This window comes from Typopeltis vanoorti, chromosome 18 (assembly GCF_054136105.1).
Source record: "Typopeltis vanoorti isolate ZY-2024b chromosome 18, IOZ_Tvanoo_1.0, whole genome shotgun sequence".
Lineage (NCBI taxonomy): Eukaryota > Metazoa > Arthropoda > Arachnida > Uropygi > Thelyphonidae > Typopeltis > Typopeltis vanoorti.
The window spans coordinates 76221438-76244713 of record NC_143566.1 but is presented as its reverse complement, the minus strand read 5'-3'; the positions used below and the strand labels follow the sequence as shown (position 1 = coordinate 76244713).

The 23276-nt window shown below is 34.4% G+C and overlaps 1 protein-coding gene across 1 annotated transcript in view; it reads right to left on the bottom strand.

Moving 5' to 3' along the window:
- Positions 1-928: 928 nt before the first annotated feature.
- Positions 929-23276, bottom strand: part of LOC150096821 (magnesium-dependent phosphatase 1-like) — a 48284-nt gene continuing 25936 nt past the window's right edge. The window contains exons 4-6 of the mRNA XM_090408355.1: positions 20601-20708; positions 7910-7995; positions 929-1636 (exon numbers count right to left, since the gene is read on the bottom strand). Of these exons, the coding sequence (XP_090264481.1) occupies positions 1563-1636; positions 7910-7995; positions 20601-20708 (268 nt within the window). The 3' untranslated portion in view covers positions 929-1562. The remainder of the gene's footprint in view (positions 1637-7909; positions 7996-20600; positions 20709-23276) is intronic.

Genomic DNA, 23276 nt, shown 5'->3' with positions numbered 1-23276 from the left:
TAAATGAAATAATAATAAAATGGAGTAAAAATTTACATCAAGGAATTAAACTTTCACCTACAGTTAACTTAAACACTCTCCTCTTTGCAGACGACCAAATAATAATTACAAATTCTGAAGATAACTTACAGAAAGCTATTTTAAATCTAAATGAGATATCCAAAGATTATGGTATGATAATATCAACGGAAAAATCAAAAACTATGGCCTTTAAAGGACAAGATCCAGCAAGAACTAAAATAGTATTAGATAACAAGATCTTAGAACAGGTGAATTCATTTAACTACCTAGGATGTATGATCACTTATGAAAATGAAAAAGATATAAACATAAAAATTGCAAAATATTTAAAAATAACAGGAGTAATTAACTCTATATTTAAACCAAACCTAGTTCAAAAACAAACCAGGCTAAAAGTATACAATACGTTAGCCCCACCGGTCTTAATGTATGGAAGCGAAATCTGGACAATAAAACAAAAAGACAAACAAAGATTAACAACAGCAGAAATGAAGTTTATGAGAAAACTGCAAAGTATACCCTATTTGATCACAAAAGAAACGAAGATATTATGAAAGAATTAAACCAAGAACCAGTAATTGAAAAAATTAAAAAATATAAACATAGATGGATTGAACACGTTCAAAGAATGAAAACAGAAAGATTACCAAAACAAGCCTTAAAGTACAAGCTATTAGGAAAAAGAAAACCAGGACGTCCTCTTAAACGATTCAACGATGACTTCTAAGGCTGGAACAGGCCATACTAGGCCTAAATCCTTGATACGTATGATGATGATGATGATATATAGTAGGATAACCAAGTTATTTTATAAACTTGGTTATCCTAATATACAATATCCCCAAGTTAAAAAAATTATTACATATATATATATATATTTATATATATATTTTTTTTTTTTACATAGTCCAGAAATCTTGCTCTAGAGACCAAAGGTAACTTTTTTTTTCAATCCACATCAAGGCCTCTAATACACAGGATGGGTGGTGTCACACTTGGCAGTAAAATTGATCTCTCACGTGATGATAATCACAAACATCCATGCCCATGGAAGGATTTCAACTGGAAGCCTATTGGTTGGAGAGCAGATACACTAACCACTCAGCCAACCAAATCAGCACCTTCTGATAAATTATTATTATTATATTTTTTTATGCAAAAAAATAGATTACATATTTCTTGCATTTCTACCACAATTTTGAACTTATCAGTAAACAGAGAAAAAAAAGGTGAACTCAGCGTAGTAGTTTACACTATTACATTCATTATTAATGAATGAAAAATTTAAAACTAATTACATAAATAGTGGAAAATACATTTCATGTTCAGAAATTAGCACAAATTAAGAAGACCAAGGTTTTTGTTTTATGTGAAAGTACCAAATCACTATTAAAACAAACCTGAATATCAGAACTACCCTGAAGAGATGTTAAAAAAAAAAACATGCTGTTTCTAATGCTTTCTGTATGGTCAGAGAATTAAACCCAGTGATCGTGATCAGTCTGTTGAATTATACACATCACAACATAAATTAAATTTTTCTACTTAAATTCCTTCAATGACTGTTTTAAAATTGTCCTTGTTATACCATCTGGTACATGAATGCTGGTAACTCCTGAAAATATATTAAAAGAAAGCATTACACAAATTTAAAGACATCTGTGAAATTAGTGATGCAGAAAATGTGATGAAATTAGTAATATAGAAAAAATAAAGATGTGGGGTTGAAAGTTGTTCCACTTGGTTATACAATAAATTAAAGATGCCAAGAAATTATATTCTTGGTTTAATCCTTTGTCCAAGTATAAGCAAAGTTTGCACATGAAGTAACTTCACGACTGGGCAACTCGTATATGACTCCACATCATTTGACGATGGGATAGTTTATATATGTATCTACTTATGTGGGATGGGTTTTCTGTAAACTGCAAAAGAAAGGGGAAACTTTAATTTTTGGGCCTCCTGCCCAACATCTAAGGCTTTTTGTAAAATCGTGTATAGAAGGATTTTAATACAAAAATACCTTATATACCGATTTTACTGGTAAACGAAATTCAATTCAATATACTTGCGATTAATTGGCAAATTTTTATAGTTTTAGTAATATGGAAATAAAGTTTTGTGAATTACTGAATAATGTAACTGCCAAAAGTTTTGTAAGAGAACAAAGAAAGTTAAATGTGAATTGATTTGTGTCACAAGAACGTTTCAGACAAAGATATTTCCAGGCGGATTATCTTATTAACTTATGACCTGGGGCGATTACAATCACGATGGGCAAATATGTACAGGGGTTTCCTGCCTGAATGCAACGGCCGAAAAAGGTGGCAGGTGCAGAACCACGTATTACTCAGGGGATTAATATGTAAGAGAACCCAAGGTCAACGGGGCCAGATAAAAGGGGGTTGCTATGGCGACACTCAGGTCATTTTTGCGAGGTCACAAGGGTCAGTGAGAAGTTACGAGGTCAGCGAGAGTCGAGCAGCTACTGAGTTATGATGTAAGTTCCAGCAATGGAGGTAAATGGTTACATAGTCGCAACGAAGCTTTTCCAATCATCTTAAGGCAGAAAACCACGAGGCAGATTTAGATGTGTGTGGCAGAATAAGCTCGTCATCATTTCTGTTTTGGATTCAGTTTCAGGGAAAACTGCCCAGTTCAAGATCAGAGCCCTGCATTCCAGCCAGTAGATGACAGAAGTGCGAGGCAACTAATGAGAGTTGTTTTTAGAAGACAGTAGATACCGGATTTTCATGCCGCCAAGTTCCCGACATTCACTAATAGTAAGAGGAGACCCCACAAATCCCAGAGAAGGTACCTGTATGCGTTGCCAAGATCGAAGGGTAATAGAAGAAACTGATTTCAAGAATCTGTCAGAGAGAACCAGACAACTGATTCAAAGTAAGATCTTTCTATTGTGTTACTAGAAACAGAATTTTTGAAGTTGATTTGTTTCAAGTTATTGTTTGTAATGATACATAAGGACTATAGGTATTTAGCTAATCTTGGAATTGTCTTGTTCAGTTATATGTGAGAGAAAACTTAGCAGAACTTAAAGTGATATATTGGGTACTTATTATTGTTGTTATTTGCTGAGACTGCATTTGTTTAAGTGAGATTGCCCTGAGAATGACTAAGTATTAACAAACGTATTATCACAGACACATGGTCTTACAAGAATTGTTTACATTAGAGGAGTAATTGTGACTGTATTTATGCGCTGCATTTGAAGTATAGAATCTGATTTACTCGAGTTTTTAGTATTGAACTTTTTTGTACATTTCTTGGATTATGAATAAATTGTTTTCTTGTTTAAATAATTTGCCTGATTCCTGTTACCAATGCACTGCTCATTAAATTCGAATGTGTGTATGTGTCCTTGAATAGCCAAAACTGTAGAAAAGAAGTTTTACATTGCTAGATTTAGTTATAAGTAAGAGAGGAAGATTCCGTGATTAACTGAGAGTTTTTCTTCGGAAGGACAATCATATCCTATCCATGAATTTCGGTGGCGCAGCTAGAAATCAAATAAATTTTCCAAAATTCAGTTTAGAATAACACCAGTTGTTCAGACAAAGAGATTGGCTCCAGCCTGAGGCATTCTCTTAGTTCTGAGGGTTTTGCACATGTGAACAATAATATTTGTGACCTTCAGACAAAAAGGGGAATTAAGTTGAGTGAAAGGATTGTGAGTTAAGAGATTAAATCAAGCAATGGATTATTAACTTGGAAACATGACTGTTTAGATAAAAGATAAATTGTTAAAATTAAAGCTAAAGAGTGTTAAAGTACATTAGGTAAAGTGAAATTTTGAAGATAAGTTTTAGATAAGATAAACGTAGATTTTACAATGGTGCAGACAACAAGATTTAATAAGATTTAAATAAAACAATTGTAATAGGAGTTAAAAATAATTAAAATTTACATAATTTTACACTAGTCAATAGCACCCATAGAGGGTTCCCCTCATAAGACTTTAGTCTTTGTTTATTCTAATTTAATTTCTTCCACTTATTGTTTCTTGTTTTTTTTTTCTTTTTTTTTGTGTTATTACAATTTTAACATTACTCCTGTGTCTCTATGACAGAGACAAAATATTGAAATGACTAAGCCTGCTGTTTAATTATTTCTCTTTGAGCTGTAATTATTCCATTAAACTGTATAATGAATGCCTTCTAAACTTCAACTCCCTGTCCACAATTCACCCCAAGTCCCTGGCTGCATGAGTTTATTATAATTCATTTTTTATATCAAATATAGTGCACAGCCTGTGATCTCTTCTTCCCAAAGTGCTCATCTTATACTAGGTCACATTAATCTTACAGCCATTTTCCTCAGCCCACACTGATAGTCTATTTAAGTCATCTTGCAGGATCTCTATATCATTTTAATTTACCATCTGTCTTTGCAGAAGTTGTTTTCTTAGCAGAAAACAACTGAACATTTCCCTTTAAATCATTTCCTATATCATTGATGTACAAAATAAACAACAGAGGACCAAGTACTGAGCCCTATGGTACATTACTGGTCACTTGCCTTCTGTGGGATTCAACTCCTCCATAAACCACTCTTTGATACCTGTTCATCAGCCACCTGCTAATCCAAATCATCAGATTCATATCTATCCTTATTTGCTCAATTTTATGCAACATACTTCTATATGGAATCTTGTCAAATGCTTTTGTAAAGTCTAGCAATATCACTGAGTAGCAATTTGCCTTATCCAACTCCATTGTCACTTTATTATAAAAAACAAGCAACTTACTAAGACAACAGAGTATCATATTCCTATCCACCAGTCCTGAATTCTGTCTTTCACTAATTGTTCCAATACCTTAACCACCACTCTGATGCTGATTAGCTTATAATTTGCTACTTCTATCTTGGCCTCCTTTATGCAATGGACTATTTTGCCCTCTTTTCACTCTGCTGGCACCTTCCCAATACTGAGACTTAGAGGAATCAGACTTAGCTTGGTCAGGGCTGATAATTCCCTTGCACATTCTTGTAATACATGGGCCGATATGCCACCAAATCCCATGGCTGTGTTCACATTGAGGTTTTGCAACATTTAAGCACCTCCATTTCTTCAACCTCTATTCTTCTGTCAGTCAATGTCACATATGCTATTGCAATGTCACTACCTAAATGGTATACCTCTGCAAAATGCTTACTAAGTAATTCAACTATTTGGTTTGGTTCTGTTACCTCCCCATCATCAGCTCTTTTTAAAGTCGTCCTTCCATAGTCATTCCTCCTTTTACTTGCCATATAACTAAAGAATTCTTTAGGATTTTTTTTGATCTTATCATCTAGCTTTGTCTGATATAATTAGCGTTGGCATTTCATCACCTGGTGTGAGACCATCCTCTCACTTATTGGAGGCTTGAAGTGGCTTGAAAAAGTTCCATGTTTGGCTCTGGAGAAGGGTTTCCAGACTATGCAAAAAATAAATTAAAAAATTACAAAAAATATATGAAATTGATAAAAAAAAAAAAAAAAAATCTAAAGTCCACACATGATACAAATGTACTATAGGTTTACTAATGACCTTTCACGGGTGGGAACCACAAAGTCACCCTTCTTGCCTGTGCAAAATACTGCTCATGGGCATTATGATCATATTTTTCTTTATAATATCTCCACAACCTTTTCTTTGAATGTAACTGCTGAATGAAGCGATTCATCCACCTAACTCACACCTGATTTATCGTTCTAACTCTAGGTATACTTTCTGATACTCCTTTCTTCAAACACCCCTTGACCACCTCCGATGCACCAACATCTCTTTCCCCCTCTAAATTCTGATGCCATGGCAATGCTGAAAGCCGACTTCTCAGCATGCATAATCACCTGATTAGTAATTCCACCTATATCCCTTCTTAACAGAAAATTTTACGTCTGGCAACCTCCCAGGTCAAACCTACATGATCACTTTCTCCAAGTGGAGGCAGCAAAGATAGCTTAGTTAGTGTCAAGTTCTGTAATGCAGTGATTAGATCTAGCACTCTTGAATCTCATGTCCTCTCTATTACATGCATCTAATAATCTAATATTACTTTGCATATTCTTAATTTCATCTCTCATTTTGAACAACTCTTTCTTCAAACCTTGCATTGCAGCAATTTCAATCCAAATTTTGCTCCTGTAGTCTTGCACTTTCTTGTTCAGCCATACCTTTCTTCCATTTCCTCATTCCTACTTCCTTTTGCTTCCATATAATTTACTTTTGTTTCTTCATTCATACTTTCTTTTACTCCCTCAGTCTCACTAGTCTTCATACCATTATTCACACAATCTTTCTCACCCACTTTATGCTTTCATTCCATCAGTCTGCTTTGCATTTTCACTGATAACTTTTAATTTAACAAAATATTGCACTTTCTACAAATTTATACATTGTCGCATCTCCTGTTTAGTCTCCACAAACACATAATATCATCTTTCACATTTTGCCATGTGAAATTTTGGCAAATGACATTCGATGTCATTTGCCATGCTCATGACATCGAATCATTTTGGGAAGTGTACGTGGTTAATAGCATTTGATCTTTGTGCTGCACAATGTGCAGACCTTTTTTGTACATTTGTTTCATTTAAGGCAAAATTCAAAAATTCAGTAAAAAAAAAGTCAGTAACAAACCCACAAAGCCCAATAATCACGCAGTAAGCTATCAAAAAATAAGCAATATTATAATGAATATGTAGATTTTTAATTAGTAAAATCAAATTATAAGAAGGAATACATTGGGTTTACTTGACCATATTAATACAAATAAATGAAACCGACTAGTTTCACTACATATATACTTGTATAGGATTAGGATGAACAAAAATTACAATAACATGAACCATAACATTACTAAAATACAGAAACATCTAGGGAGCCATTACACTAAAGTTAAAAACAGAAAACATGTAGAGCATGGAAGCTGGCATGAGTCAGCTATTGTTCAGCAATGTGTGCACAATAGTGGTAGAAAAGTTGGTCTGAAGTGCAAAACATCGAATGAGTGATTTCTAAATATCACATAGAATCATTCCTTCATTTCTATTAAGTGTGCCTTATGAGCGGATGACCATTATGTTGCTACAGTGAAGTTGTCCTCTATGTAAGGCATGGAGCTCTTATCCCATTCAATGTTATGAAGTGTGTAGGAGAAATGAAAAGCTAGGCCTGAGCTGTCTTCTTCTCTGTTGTTTTAATGTCTCCAGTATGCTCTTTTTGTCTCATTTCCAAACTTCTAGATCTCTTCCCTATGTAATTCATTTATTTGTATTAATATGGTCGAATAAACCCAATGTATTCCTTCTTATAAAAACAATATTATTATATTAAAATACAAGCAATATCATCAATAATACACAAAACACATCTTATCTTTTCTAGAGCTCTTTACCAAAGACCAGTACACTGAGGCCCTTTAATGGACTCATGATATATTTAATAAACAGTTTTTAATTTCAAATAAAAAAAAATATCTTTTTTTTTACTAAGAAATCTTTTTCAAAAAACGAAAAAAAACACAACTTATGTAAGGAATAGAAGTAAATATTTACTTTTCAACAGAATATCAACATAGTTAAGGCTATCAACATCTCTGGCAACCTGCTGTAGCATAAGCTTGACAAACTCAAAGAGCAAATAACTTATTTGGAGTGTGGTTAATGAAGAAATTACTGTGATTTAATTATTAGTATTACCAATATTATTATATTATTTTTCTTGGCATTACTCATATCAATTGTGTTTGCAAATGCAATGGTTACATGTCATTAATGTAAATATGCATTATGAAACAATGCATGTGAAATTCTAAGCTCAAAAACAAACAAATAAAAAATATCATTCATTTGATTAGGTTATATGACATAACAGACTACTTACCAAGTGCACGAACATCAATAATATTACGTTGCTCATCATCAAAAAAACACATTTCAGAATATGGAATGCCACTCAGTTCATGAAATCTGAATTTCAGAAAATTACCAACAAAATTAGTAATTACTGAACCAATATAAAAAAAAAAGTATTTTAATGGTAAAAAAGATGCAGCTGAATCTAATTATATCAAACAAACACTGTAACAAATTACCCACTATAAGAAACTATCAAAAAATCCCAACTAACTTCATAGACACAACACTATTCAAGTAACATTTACAATATCTACTGAAACAAATTATTCTCATGGTTCTCAATTTTTTTTTCTTTTTTAAATAACAACATATGCATGTTTAATAACTATCGAAGCCCAAATGAATGCTTGCGGACTAGTACACGGAGTACTAGTACAGAATAGCACCTTATGGTGCTACTCTGTTAATACACAAGCAGTAATTGACAACAAATTTTATAAACTAACACCAAAGGAAAAGTGTTTTTTATTCACTGCATTATACTGTAGCATGGCGAAATATTGAAACAACAAGTATTTTGTTTTTAATTTTTATTTTATACAGTACATATTTTCAGAATAATGTACCCAAAGGAGTAGCTGGAAGAGGATTCTGAGCATTTGTCACTCTCTTACACACAATCATCATCTTCATGATCATTATAATTTTCTGATATGTATCCTCAAGGGGTGTGTTGGTTACTATGATAGTAACTATATGGTTAAGTTTACTTTATTACTAATATCCAATTAACAATTTTCCTCCAAATTAGACTATCACTTATCAGTGCTCAAATATAGCCATCTTATATTTCTGTCTTCTAGAACACTTCTGGGTGAATCAATTCACCTAGATTTTGGTCTTCCTTTAGGTCTTTTTTTTTTCTTGCCATCAAACACCTCTTTTGTTGGCCTTTCCTCTTACATTCTTTAAGTGACCTATACTACCTTAGATTAGCTCTGCTCACAAAGTCTTGACTACTAACATTGTCCAATTCCTTCCTAATATCTTCATTTTTAATTATGATTATGCTATCTGTTCACTATCCCAAATGTTTTTTCAGAACTTTAATATCTGTGGTCATTTTTGATAACCACTGATCAACTGCTTTATTTCTAACCCAACTTTCATATCTATAAGTTAAATCGGTTTGAATACTTACACTGCTAGTGTTCTGGCTAGTTTCTCTGTTATTCCATATAAATTTATTCAAATAGTGCCTTACCATACTAGTTTTCTTTATTCTGGTGTCTATTTATATATTTAATTTGCCATCTTTACTAACAGTTGTGCTAAACAACTGAAATATTTTACTTGTTCCATCAGGTCTCCATTGAGAATACAGCTGAAGTTTTGCATGTTCTTCCTATTTTCATTGTTTTACAGAATGGAGACTTGCACTGGATTTGTTTAGGATTACAACTAAGCCAAGCTTGATATCTCCAATTCTGATATCATATTTAATGCCACTTTCTTTCATAATATACAAATGATGAATACTATGAGGGTAGAGATAGTGTTTTACACTTGATTTTACATCCAAGTATTCTCCTATATTTCCTTCAACTCTAACCACTGGCTTACAATGTAAATAGGTTACATATTGCTCTGTATAACTGTTCCATTTCCCATATAACTGTACCATTTTGAAAAACTTCTCCATGTTTTGCTTTTTTCAGATTCAAAAAAAACTTAAGTACAGATCCTTGTTTTATTTCGATTTCTCAACTATTTTTCATAAAGGAATATGATCTCGACAACTCCTACTTGGCCTGAAACCAGCTTGTTCTTCTCCAATTTTCTCTTTCATAATGCATAATGCATTATGAAATAATGCAAAGCACATCGCCTTGTGGACATGTATAATGCTATGCATTAAAGGAAGGGCCACTACCCAAACCGGTTTCGACCTTTATTGAGGTCTCGTCAGTAGGAGCCAGACCCTAAGACAAGTAGTGATGAGAGCTTGGTCCACCTTTACCACGAGTTGCCTCAGTCCTGAAGATACTTCAGGCGCAAACTTTGTTTGCTTACACTTGGATAAAGGATAAAACTAAATTTATTATATCTAACCAAGTGGGAAAAAACTCCCAACATCTTTCTCTAAATCCAGAGTAATTTAACAATAGAGTGAGACACCTTTTGGCAATTCGTATAGGTAAATATGACTTCTCCATTGCATCTGCCTTAGTATCGCCATCTCTGGGTCTGGCTCCCACTGATGAGACCTCAATAAAGATCAAAACCAGTTGGAAGTTATAATAAATTTAGTATAATCCTTTATCCAGTGTGAGCAAACAAAGTTTGTGCCTGAAAATATCTTCAGGACTGGAGTAAGGTAGCACAACACCGGGTAACTTGTAGCAAAGGTGGACCAAGCTAACATCACTCCTATCTCAGTATCTCCCATAATGTAAAACATATCTCCTTGCAGATATGTATAATGTTATGCATTAAGGGAAGTGCCACTACCCAGACTAGTTTCGACCTTTACTGAGGTCTCTTCAGTGGGAGCTAGGCCCAGAGTGAATATACCAGGCAGAAAGATGACTCCCATCTATACCATAGGTAAAGATGGGAGGTCATCTTTACCTATGGGAGTTGTCAAAAGGTGTGCCACCTTTTTATTAAATTACTTTGGATTTAGAGAAAGATGTTGAAAGTTTATTTTTCACTTGGTTAGACTATAATAATTTTAGTTTAATCCTTTATCCAAGTGTGAGCAAACAAAGTTTGCGCCTGAAAATATCTTCAGGACTGTATCTCCAGTCCTGAAGATATTTTTTATAATTCTTCTTCTTCTTCTTCCTTTCCAGGCTTATAGGCCAAGTGGCCTGTTCCGGACTCAATTCCATCTTTTTAAAGGTCTTCCTCTGCATCGAGTACCTTTTGGGTGGTAATTTAGAATTTGTTTAGGTATTCTGCTTCTATTCATTCTTAGTATGTGTTCTTTCCATTTTTCTCTATAGCAAATCACTATTTTTCATTTAGGGAGGTTGTAATTCCAAGTTTTTTTTCTGATTTCGCTGCTCTTCATTTTGTCCATTATTGTGACTCCTTCAGTTCTGCGTAGAAAATTCATTTCGGATGATTCAATTCTTCTTTCATCTGCTTTTTTTATTGTCCATATTTCACTGCCATAAAGTAAGGTTGGTTTAGCAACTGTATTGTAGATTCTTATTCGTGTGTGTTTTTGTACATAATTGGGTTTAAAAATTTTATTTATAATGCCTGTTACTTCTAAAAAGTTTGATATCTTTGGTTCTATATCAGCTTCATTTTCATATGACATTGTGCAACCTAAATATTTGAATGTATTTAATTGCTCTATTATTTTGTTGTTTATTACTATTTTGCTTCTTATTGGATTAGCACCTTTGAAGGCCATGACTTTTGTTTTGTCTGTTGATATTTCCATACCATATGTTTTTATCAGATTATTTAGACTGCATGATTTTTGTAGTTCATCTTCATTATTTCCAAGGATTATTTGGTCGTCAGCAAAAAGAAGAGTAGCTAATCTGATGTTATGGTTTATCTTGAATCCTCCTTCATTAGTTATCTTCCATTCTTTTATGATTTTATCTATGTATATATATTAAATAAAACCGGTGAGAGGGGGCAACCCTGACGTACTCCTCAATTTATTGGTTTCCAGCTTGATGTTGAATTATTGTACTTCACAGATATTTTATTATCTTGATATATATTATATAAGGCTCTAAAGAGTCGGTTTGGTATTTCATATTCTTATAGGATTTCCCATAGTTTTTCTCTGATAATTTTATCAAATGCTTTGCTGTCTATAAAAGCTATGTGTGTTTCTATGTTCATTTCTCTGTGTTTTTCAATTAATAATTTTAATGTAAATGCAGAGTCTATGCAAGACCTGCCTTTTCTGAATCCATTTTGCTCTTCTATTAATTTTGGGTCTACTATACGTTGAAGTTTATATGCTAAGATTTTTGCATATACTTTATAACAGGTACTAAGTAAGCTGATTCCATGATAATTGTTACAATCAGATTTGTGTCATTTTTTGTAGATGGGAATAACTATTGCTTTGGTCCAATCTTGTGAGCATTTTCCTTCTTTCCAGATCATATTATAAAATATAAGTAACCTGATTGAGAATTCAAGTCCCGCATATTTGATAAGTTCCAAGTTTATATTGTCTTCTCCTGGAGCCTTTCCTGTTTTGCTTTGGGTTAATGCTTCTGTTAATTCTTCTAAAGTGATGTTTTCCAAGTTATCAGAGATGTTTACAATGGGTAGTTTTCTGTTTTGAATGTTTTCATCATACCATAGATCTTGGTAGTGATTTCGTCATGTTTCTATTTTAATTTTTTATAATAAATATATAGATATTTTTATAATAATAAAATAAATAATAATAAATTAAAAATTAAATAAGAAGATATTTTGATAATAAATTTAGTTTAATCCTTTATACAAGTGTGAGCAAACAAAGTTTGCACCTGAAAATATCTTTAGGACTGTATCTCCAGTCCTGAAGATATTTTCAGGCACAAACTTTGTTTGCTCACACTTGGATAAAGGATTAAACTAAATTTATTATAGTCTAACCAAGTGAAAAATAAACTTTCAACATCTTTCTCAAAATCCAGAATAATTTAATAAAAAGGTGGCACACCTTTTGGCAACTCCTATAGGTAAAGATGACCTCCCATTGCTTCTGCTTGGTATCTCCACTCTGGGCTTGGCTCCCACTGAAGAGACCTCAATAAAGGTCAAAACTAGTCTGGGTAGTGGCCCTTCCCTTAATGCATAATATTATACATATCCACAAGGAGATGTGTTTTGCATTATGGGAGTTACTGAGATAGGAGTGATGTTAGCTTGGTCCACCTTTTGCTACGAGTTGCACGGTGTTGTACTACCTTACCCCAGTCCTGAAGATATTTTCAGGTGCAAACTTTGTTTGCTCACACTTGGATAAAGGATTAAACTAAATTTATTATAGTCTAACCAAGTGAAAAATAAACTTTCAAAACCAGTTGGAAGCTTGGGTGATGAATGGCAATGCTGTAGCCCATGAAGTTTTAACTGAGGCTCGGCTGTTGCTGTCGCCCAGGTCTTGGGTGGGGGGGGGGAGTAATGAATGGCAATGCTGCTGTAGCCCATGAAGTTACTGAGGCATGGCTGTTGCTGTTACCCCTCAGATGACATATGAGCGGCTCTGCTTAGTGGTGGAGTGAGCATGCCACGGGGTAGAGCCAAAGCTGAGAGTTCTTCTCAGTGGCAGGGTGAGCCTGTTACTGAGGGGAACAATGGTGAGTTTTTGGTGTTTGACCTGTACTTGAACATTCAATAAAGGTCGAAACTGGTCTGGATAGTGGCCCTTCCTTTAATGCATAGCATTATACATGTCCGCAAAGAGATGTGTTTTGCATTATGGGAGATACTAAGACAAGGAGTGATGAGAGCTTTGTCCACCTTTACCACGAGTTGCCTCAGTCCTGAAGATACTTCAGGTGCAAACTTTGTTTGCTTACACTTGGATAAAGGATTAAACTAAATTTATTAAAAAATGCAAAAATAGTGCATCTGACTGTTAGCAATTATGATGAATCTGCCTATAAGAATGACTTCATTGATTAACTGAATTTTCCACTTCTGTCATCTCCATAATAAAGCCATTAGCAACAATACCTTTTGATTGGAAAGATCCAGATTAATTCTTATCATAGCGCTAGAGGAGAGGAACATTTGTAAAAACAACTAACAAAGATGAGCTAGCCAATTTCCTGCAAGAGTGGCCCCTAAAATAATTTTAAAATAAAGTTTTTAATCCTAACAAACATGCAAACCAGCCAGAGAACACACATAATTTACAAATATAACTACTTTGTTACCTCAACTGCTTTTTTGTAATCTAACAACTGGACATCATCGAGAATTTTTATGAAGGTTTTTGTTGCACATCCTGAATATAAGATCAACATTCCAAGAATGGATTTATACAAGAATATTCACTGTTCTGATGAAAAGAAGAAATTTGAGCTATATCAGCTTAAAAAGAAAAATCTGGCATTGTATGAGAATATGGCTATCAGTAAGAAGAAGAAGTGAAGTCAGAATTATATGTACAGTGAGGATGGAAATTACATTACTAAATAATTATATTAAAAGTACAAATATTTCACTATACAACTTGTATAGAATCATCATTGTGGTAGAACAAGAAATAAACAATAAAAATAAAAAGTAGCTGTATATCAGGAACAAAGATAAGGAGTTCTTAGCATTGGTAGATGTAGTAAAAAAAAAGTTTTTGTCTCTAGTCACTCACTCGTGGTGGATTATTTCCTCCTCACTCAGAACTTTGTGCTTTTATCTGCCTTTACTGATTTCAAATCCCCAGTTTTGCTGATAACAGCATATTCCAATTCCAATTCCAATTCTCTTTTTTATTTGACAAATCTTTTAGTGCTCAATTATTAGAAACCTCAAGATTTATCATAACCAATGTCTAAACTTAGATCTCCTTCCGATACTTCAATGGAGCAAGAAAACAGTCTTGCAACCTTCAGGGCAAACAAACTCAGTCCTGTCTAATTTCTCACAAGAACGATCTCACATCACTTTCTCCTAACTTTCAATGCATAGATATCCAAATATAATCAGACCTTCTTTCTTGTGATAACTCACACTTTCAGCCTTTCCAGACATAACACATCTCAGCCACAGCTTCTACAAGAGCCAAAAGATTAGGCACACTTTTTCTACTCAAGGCACTACCTTCTCACTAGTACAACTGCTATTGTATAAATCCCAAATGCTCTCTAAGTTTGCTTAATGATATTCAGAAAAGGGCAGTCTGGTTAACTGATGATCCATCTTTCACAGATCCTGGCTTATGCTTGTCTGCAGGTAGTTTCATGAACAATGCCCTGCTGAATTGACCACTACCCTTCCTCTACATTTTTCCAAAACTGTAAGGACAAGAGTAGCTGCTGGTCTACATCCATTTATAGTCCAGCTTAAAATTAACAAACTAACTTCTTTCTCTTCCATTCCATCTGACTCTGTTATTTGGAGCAGCCTTTCATACACACTGTCTTCTCCACAATGTTTGGCTGATCAAAAACCACATCAACAGATTTCTCCTTGCTTCCTGCCCATACAGAGCACTGATGTGTTTATAGATCTTGCAACCTTTTGTGTAGGAATCAGACATGAAAAAACGTTCACTCAGAGAGGACAGACAAGATGAAGGGCAGGAGAGTGCAGAGGAATTAAATCCGACCAGAGTAGAAATCTCCAATGGTGGTGGTGGTGGTAGTATGAGTCATACAGGAAATAAGTATGAGGCTGTCTGGTGTGAGAAAGAGATTAATAGGACAAAATACACAATTGGGTACTGATATAGATATAAATCTTATAGATACAAGGACTATCATTATGGGTTATTTCAAATATTGGGATATACTGAAAGTTTATTTTTCACTCGGTTAGACTATAATAAATTTAGTTTAATCCTTTATCCAAGTGTGAGCAAACAAAGTTTGCATCTGAAAGTATCTTCAGGACTGGGGTAAGGTGGTACAACACCAGGAAACTCGTTGCAAAGGTGGAGCAAGCTAACATCAGTCCTATCACAGTATCTCCCATAATGCAAAACACATCTCCTTGCAGATATGTATAATGTTATGCATTAAGGGAAACTAGATAAATAAAGGTCGAAACTACCCAGACTAGTTTCGACCTTTATTGAGGTCTCTTCGGTGGGAGCCAGGCCCGAGTAAAGATACAGGCAGAAGCATTAGCAAGGTCATCTCTACCTATAGGGGTTGCCAAACGGTATGCCACCTTTTTATTAAATTACTCTGGATTTAGAGAAAGATGTTGAAAGTTTATTTTTCACTAGGTTAGACTATAATAAATTTAGTTTAATCCTTTATCCGAGTGTGAGCAAACAAAGTTTGCGCCTGAAAGTATCTTCAGGACTGGGGTAGGGTGGTACAACACCTTATATAAATCCAACATAAATCCAGAGTAATTTAATAAAAAGATGGCACACCGTTTGGCATCTCCTATAGGTAGAGATGACCTTGCTAATGCTTCTGCCTAGTATCTCCACTTGGGCCTGGCTCTCACTGAAGAGACCTCAATAAGGTCAAAACTAGTCTAGGTAGTGGCCCTTCCCTTAATGCATAACATTATATATATCCACAAGGAGATGTGTTTTGCATTATGGGAGTTACTGAGATAGGAGTGATGTTAGCTTGGTCCACCTTTTGCTACGAGTTGCACGGTGTTGTACTACCTTACCCCAGTCCTGAAGATATTTTCAGGTGCAAACTTTGTTTGCTCACACTTGGATAAAGGATTAAACTAAATTTATTGGGATATATATATACTGTAGGGGTGAGGAGAAAGAATGCAGAGGTCTCAGATCTTGAACCATCAGTATAGATGGTAAGAAATCAGAGTTAGTTACTCTGTGTGCATTAAACAATTGCAGGTGGATAGATGGAGTATATGAAATTTCTGTAGCCCATGAAGTTTTAACTGAGGCTCGGCTGTTGCTGTCGCCCAGGTCTTGGGTGTGGGGGGGGGGAGTAATGAATGGCAATGCTGCTGTAGCCCATGAAGTTACTGAGGCATGGCTGTTGCTGTTACCCCTCAGATGACATATGAGCGGCTCTGCTTAGTGGTTCTGTAAGTTCTGTAGCGAACAGAACTTACATACCCTACTATAAGAATTGCCAAGAAGGTGTCCTAATAAATTACTAATTATATGAAGAGCCAAAGGCTTCAATTTGGCAACATGAAATTATTTAAGTTAAGGGATATTTATAAGATAACAAGTCCAAGCGTAAGCAAATACCTGGATAGTCCATATGATAGTGCAACATGGGGCAACTCATAGTAAGGGTGGAACAAACTCTGATCACCATTCTTGGTATTTTTGAGTTTCTTATTCGGCTATGAAGCAATACGGGATGTAATATCCCTTAACTTAAATAATTTCACATCGCTGAATTGAAGCCTTTGACTCTTCATATAATTAGTAATTTATTAGGACATCTTCTTGGCAATTCTTATAGTAGGGTATGTAAGTTCTGTTCGCTACAACTTGGTATTAACTAGGTCTACCTACTCACTGATGAGACCTCAATAAAGGTTGAAACCGGTCTGGGTAGTGACCTTCTCTCATAATGTAGAACAGTAATACAGCTCTTAGGAGCTGGGTTTCACATTATGAGTAAATACCAAGAATAGTGATCGGAGCTTGCTCCACCCTTACTATGAGTTGCCCCATGTTGCACTACCATATGGACTATCCAGATATTTGTTCACACTCGGACTCACCGAACTTTATATAGTTTCTATATTCGACATGAAACTCTTTGAGTTTCTTATTTGGCTATGAAACAATATGGGATGTAATATCCCTTAACTTAAATAATTTCACGTCGCCGAATTGAAGCCTTTGACTCTTCATATAATTAGTAATTCTATACTATAGTTTCAGCAGAATTTAGCACAGATATGTTGCTGATGGAACAAGATGTGAATTTACATTCTACCATGTTGATCATAAATTTCAAGTGGGGGTGAAAAAAAAACCTCAATCTCAGAATGTGTAGTATATGACCATGTAATTTAAATATTAAATAATTAGTCTTGATGAACATCATCCACTTAAATTAAGAAATTTTAACTTTGCAAGACAGTACATGGGTAGGAAGTTTTCAGAAATTCATTACAAATTCTTCAAATAGTGAAAAAAAAAAAAACCAGATCCCATTTACTTTATTCTACACTGGTTTCCATAAATTAAGGAACAAAAAGAAAAACTATGTAACTTGGAGGGGGGGGGGGGGGGCCTAAAAAATAATAACGTAAAAAAAAGTCCAATACATTATGTAAAAAGTGACACTACATCTGGTTATCATATACAAATGAATAGCACTGTCAGCAGTATATACACATGAGCCACAGTATAAAAGCAGGAGTTTTGTGGTTTTTCCATTTCATGTCTGCAGAGAGAACAAGACATTATGTGATAGCAAAATTCTTGGATATAGCTGCAAGACATAATTTAACTGATGAATTCAGGTGGCAAGCTACCAAAGGCTAGCCAAAGTCAGGCAAGGATAGGTAGATGATTGCATATGAGTCGTTCAGTGGTTCACAGACTGCGGAAACAATTCCGACAGTCATAAACAGCATCCTGGAGATACAGCGAAGGGAGGCATGGGCTATAACTGCAGTGGGTGACCAATATTTCCATTGGTCTACTCACCAAAACAGGAGTGCTACCAGAATCAGCTATGATCTGACCTTACATCAGAGCTATAGGAACACTGTTACCTGATTTCACTATGCACTTGGCTTCACAAAAATGCTCATGTATGCTAGGTAACTGGTAATCTGCATGTCACCTTCTCCCCCCACCCATGACAAAGGAGAGAATGAAACAGGCTCCACATCAACCGTACTCAAGACCAATGGAGGATCAGTATTATATACAGACGAGTCCCAATTTACTCTACAAAGTGACATCAGGCATGCTCTGATCTGGAAAGAACCGGAGACATTCCTCTAATATCCATGAAGGAACCCTTACAGTAGAGGTATTGCGATGGTTTGAGGAGTCATCTTGTTGGGTGGATGGATCAAAATGTATGAGCTTCCTAATGGAACCATGAGTGCTGTAACTTATAGAGACGAAGTCCTGTATACCTATGTGGAGCCTATATGTTCATATGTGGATGTGATAGAGCAGACATTTATCTTACAAAACAATAATGCTCATCCTTATCAAGCGTAGCTCATGAACAAATATCTTCTAGAAGAGACTCATATATAGACTTGCCAGCCAGGTCTACTGATCTTAATTCTATTGAGCATATCTGGGATGCTCTAGATTGATGTGCTGGTGCTCTCTATCTCTGTTCCCAAAACCTTGAAGGACTCAGGAGAGTTTTGCAAGAGCAATGATTGTTATTGCCAACTAAGCTCCTGGACTATATTATAAACAGTATGAAACAGTGTTGTGAGTGCTGTATTGCTGAAGGGTGACCACATTCCTTATTGAGGCACTTTGACAATCTCATTTTGATCACTGTCTTCATGTACCCATCTGTTACTGAATTAAACTATTTCCAGTTTTTGTGAGTGCTGTTCACATCTCATATACTTTTCACCAAATTGTATAAAAATTCAAATTTAAATTCAAAATACAAATTTAACAATAATTATTTGATGTTAAGTCATGTAGCACAGATAATTATTGTTAAACTAGTAGATTTCCAATATAAACAAATATTTCTAAATAGAAACAATTTTTGAGATTTTGTCCAGTAATAGATGACATGACTTGAATGTAGGACTGGTATTTGAGAAAGACATGTAAACAGATTGGCCTGTTTATCCAAAGCAGAATAACCTGCAATTTCATGGGACTGAATAGACTCCAGGTAGCAGATAAAATGGAATTTTATCTTTTGGAGATGATATCAATGAGTTAATTGAATGTATAGGCTTGAAATTGAGGTTATATTAAATCTCTTTAAGGTGCAAACAATGCACTCTAAATGTCTAATATACAAGATGGCAATTCTGTGTTGGTTTTCTCTTCTTTTAGAGGGTGGGGAAAAAGGTTAATAATCTTCTTTATTGTTTTGAGGATGTAACCATTGTAACATTTCCTCCAAATAACAGAAGAAACTGGCCCTAGCAGAACACGGAATTACTAATACTAACCAAAGGATCCTTTGGAATGATGCCAAATTAATAAATAGATGTTCCCATATATATAATATATGAGCATCTTTTTTAAAGCAAGTTCTGAAGTACTGTGGCATTGATCAAATTTCCACCTTAACAAAGGACTCTCCATGCCAAAGATCTGGGATATTATTATTAAGACCTATACTGCTTAATTACATACATATTACTTATACACACATGCCTCTTCTTTTTTTTTGTAAAAAACACTTGTTAATCCTAATAGCATCGATTTTTTTTTACCTGGCTGTCTCATAACTGCATATAAGGAGATCCACGATACATGAATCGAAATATCTTTAGTTAATCTGTCTTAAATATTTTTCAACTGTGTCTATGCATAACTTATACAGAATGAATAATGTACAGTTATCTCTCAGTAAACATGTTGGAGTGTAATATTGAAAACCTATTTATCACTTAAATTTTCAGATTTGAAACCATCAACTCGACTTTCCAATCATCGAGACCATATGCAATGCTTTTTTTAGAAACTGCTGATAATATTAATGAAGTTATAGATTTTAGAATGCAAGCCAAAAAGGTATACTTTACCAAAAGGTAAACAAATATTATCTTTCAAAACTTTGTGAAGCAAATTTTCAGATGGCAATAAGTTTTAAATGGTTTCAGAACAAGCAACATACCTAAATGTTTGATTGTCTTAGATAATACATGAATTTTGCTGCCTGGTACGAGACCACCACCATACTTACTAGAGGGCTAAAACAGCTCATTGATTAAGATTATCTAATTCTGAATTGAACAGAACACTAATGTTCTATATTATTACAACTTTTCATAGCTGGATTTTCTTTAAAAAAAAAGAAAAAGTAAACAGTCATAGTAACTTATTTTGGTTCAGTTAAAAAAACATCACACAAAATCATATTTAGCATGTCATAAAAGCTTACCTTTTAAAATGAGTTTTTTTTCTTCCAGGATAAATTTCCTTGTAATGAAAGTAATTATCCCAATCAAGCAGCTTTATTAATTGATTAGCTTCTTTTGGACATTCAGTCCTAATAAATGGAGAAACAAAACACATGTAATAATATCAGAGACTCTCTGAAACTACATATAAATTTTAATACCTACCCTTTAACTGCTGATTTTATATTCTACTGACATTGTCCCATGTGCTGAATTAATTTTGCAAAAAATTTATAAATAAAATCAATTCAAATTCTTACAAGTAAGAAGTCCAGACAGCATCATACATTCTCGATATACACTTGTTCACTCACAAAAATGACAATTTATGTTATTTTATTAATTTATGTTATTTATATATTTATGTTTTTTTTTGTTTAAATACCAAGTTAATTATTCTCATATTATTATATATTTATTCTCATATATAGATGACAAAAAAATCTCACAGTTTGTGTCCATTTTGATTACATGTATCTTCACCAAATATCCCTATGTTTGTTTTGTATTTCTCATTCCCTATTCTGGCATTAAAACACCTGCTAGTAGGGTTTTATTTGTTTTATCTATGACTTTAAAGTTCTTTGCAAAAGGTTTTACTTTCTTCTTCTTTCCCCTCTTCTGGTACATATGATCCAATTATTGTTGCATGACCTCTTAATGTTTTGGGTCTGATTTCTATTAGTCTTTCAGTCCAGTAATTATAACATACAACATTGTTCTTCATAGATTTGTGTATCATTATCATTAAAGCTGCTTTTGTGATTTCTTTTTTCTTCTTCTTCTTCTTCTTCTTTTTTTTTTTTTTTTGCTCTACTATAGATATGTACATAGTTATTTGTTTCTACCTTTTTGCTTTTTCTTTGTTTCTGTTACTATACTATGCTTAAGTTGCTGCGGCTGGGTTGTTCAAGTTCCTCTTCTTTGTGTGCGATGCTCCTTACATTCCAAGTTGCAAATCTCATCTCATCTTCATTATACCCTCTTTTACTTTGCGGTATCGAGGGTTTATTTATCATCAGACCTCAAACTGTTCACAGGATAAGGTGGTCGGCCCTATGCCCCAGTGTATCCTATGTCCTGTAGTGTTGAGTTCTCAAGGCGCTGGTTTGCAGGATGAAAAACCCCAGGATAAACTAGGGGAAAAAACCCTACTGTTCACGCCCAAGACCAGCTAACTTGGCTATGGCTGAGGAAGATCCCTCAGCTCCTCACGTCATCGACGGGAATCGAACCTAGGACACTCCCTCCCCCCAGGCATATGATTGTGAAGTGCACAGCCACTAGGCTAACCAGGCAGACCCAAGTTGCAAATATCGTAATTAATTTAACATGGTAATCAACTAATATCCTGTCAAGTATTTAGACTCGTGTCGATTTAAACTCATTATTGCATTAAATGGAATGAATATAGCACAGAGAAACAATTAAATACAAAGTTAATGGATCCCATATTTCATCTGTCACAGAGACATTACAATCTTAAAATTGTAAAAGTACATACATACACATCCAAAACAATAAGTGGAAAAAAGTTAGACTAAAAGTAATTATTAAAGGAAGATCCAAAAAGACTTCATTTCGACAATGTAAAATTACACAGTTAAAATTACATATAATTACATAAAATTATACAGAATTACATTAATATAAAATTACATAGTAAAATTATGTAATTTTACATCAGTTGGTACATAAATATAATTTTACACTGCCGAAATGAAGCCTTTTAGCTCTTTCTTTAGTAATTACTTTTATGCACTGACTGAGAGTTCACTTACAAAAAACACATTTCTCTGACATTTTGATTTCCTTAATATCAAAAGAAAGTTCTATGAGGAGCCTGCCTTTTCTAGATATCCTAATCACATATCTTCCCAACGGCACCCTTTCCTATTCAGTTTACTGAAAACTCACCTACACAGTCAGACATATACATAAACTTTCCCACCATCTCTCAACAATATGGTGTTATCAACAGTTTCTCTGTTCTATCCAGGCTTCCATTTTAGCTGAGTGCTCCTTTATTCACCAGATCTTACCGTCAAATTTTTTTTTTTTTTTTTTTTTATCCAGGTTGTCTTGTTGTTGGCTGAGTGGCACACCCACCCTCCAACCACAGGTTGTGGATTTGAGTCCCACTGTGGGCATGGGTGTCTCTGTAAAAGCCTGCTCCAGACAAGATTGTATACCTTCTTGTGTTTATAAAGGTTTGTCTTTAAAAATAAAAATAAATACATCAGTGAGAAACAATTAAGCACAAGTTTGATGGATTCTATATTTTGTCTCTGTCACAGAGATACACTCTTAAAATTGTAAAAGCACACACAAAACACTCAAAACAATAAGTGGGGAAAAAAGTTCAAAGCCTAAATAAAATTCTTTGAGGGGGCACCCTCTAATGGATGCTGTTGGACAGGAGGCCAACACCACCAAAAAAGATTAACAAACTGTTATTCCTCTCATCTCCTCACATCCCTTTCAACATAAAGACTACAGTAATGCTATTATTTCCTATATTTGGGACACCTCAGAAAAAATAGCCAGAACTCTAAAAAAAAATATGTCTCCACTGTTTTCAAATCTCATCTGAAGCTGGCTGCCCTTATCTGCTCTCCTAAAGATCAATTTCCTCTCCTCTCAGTTCCAGGTGTTTA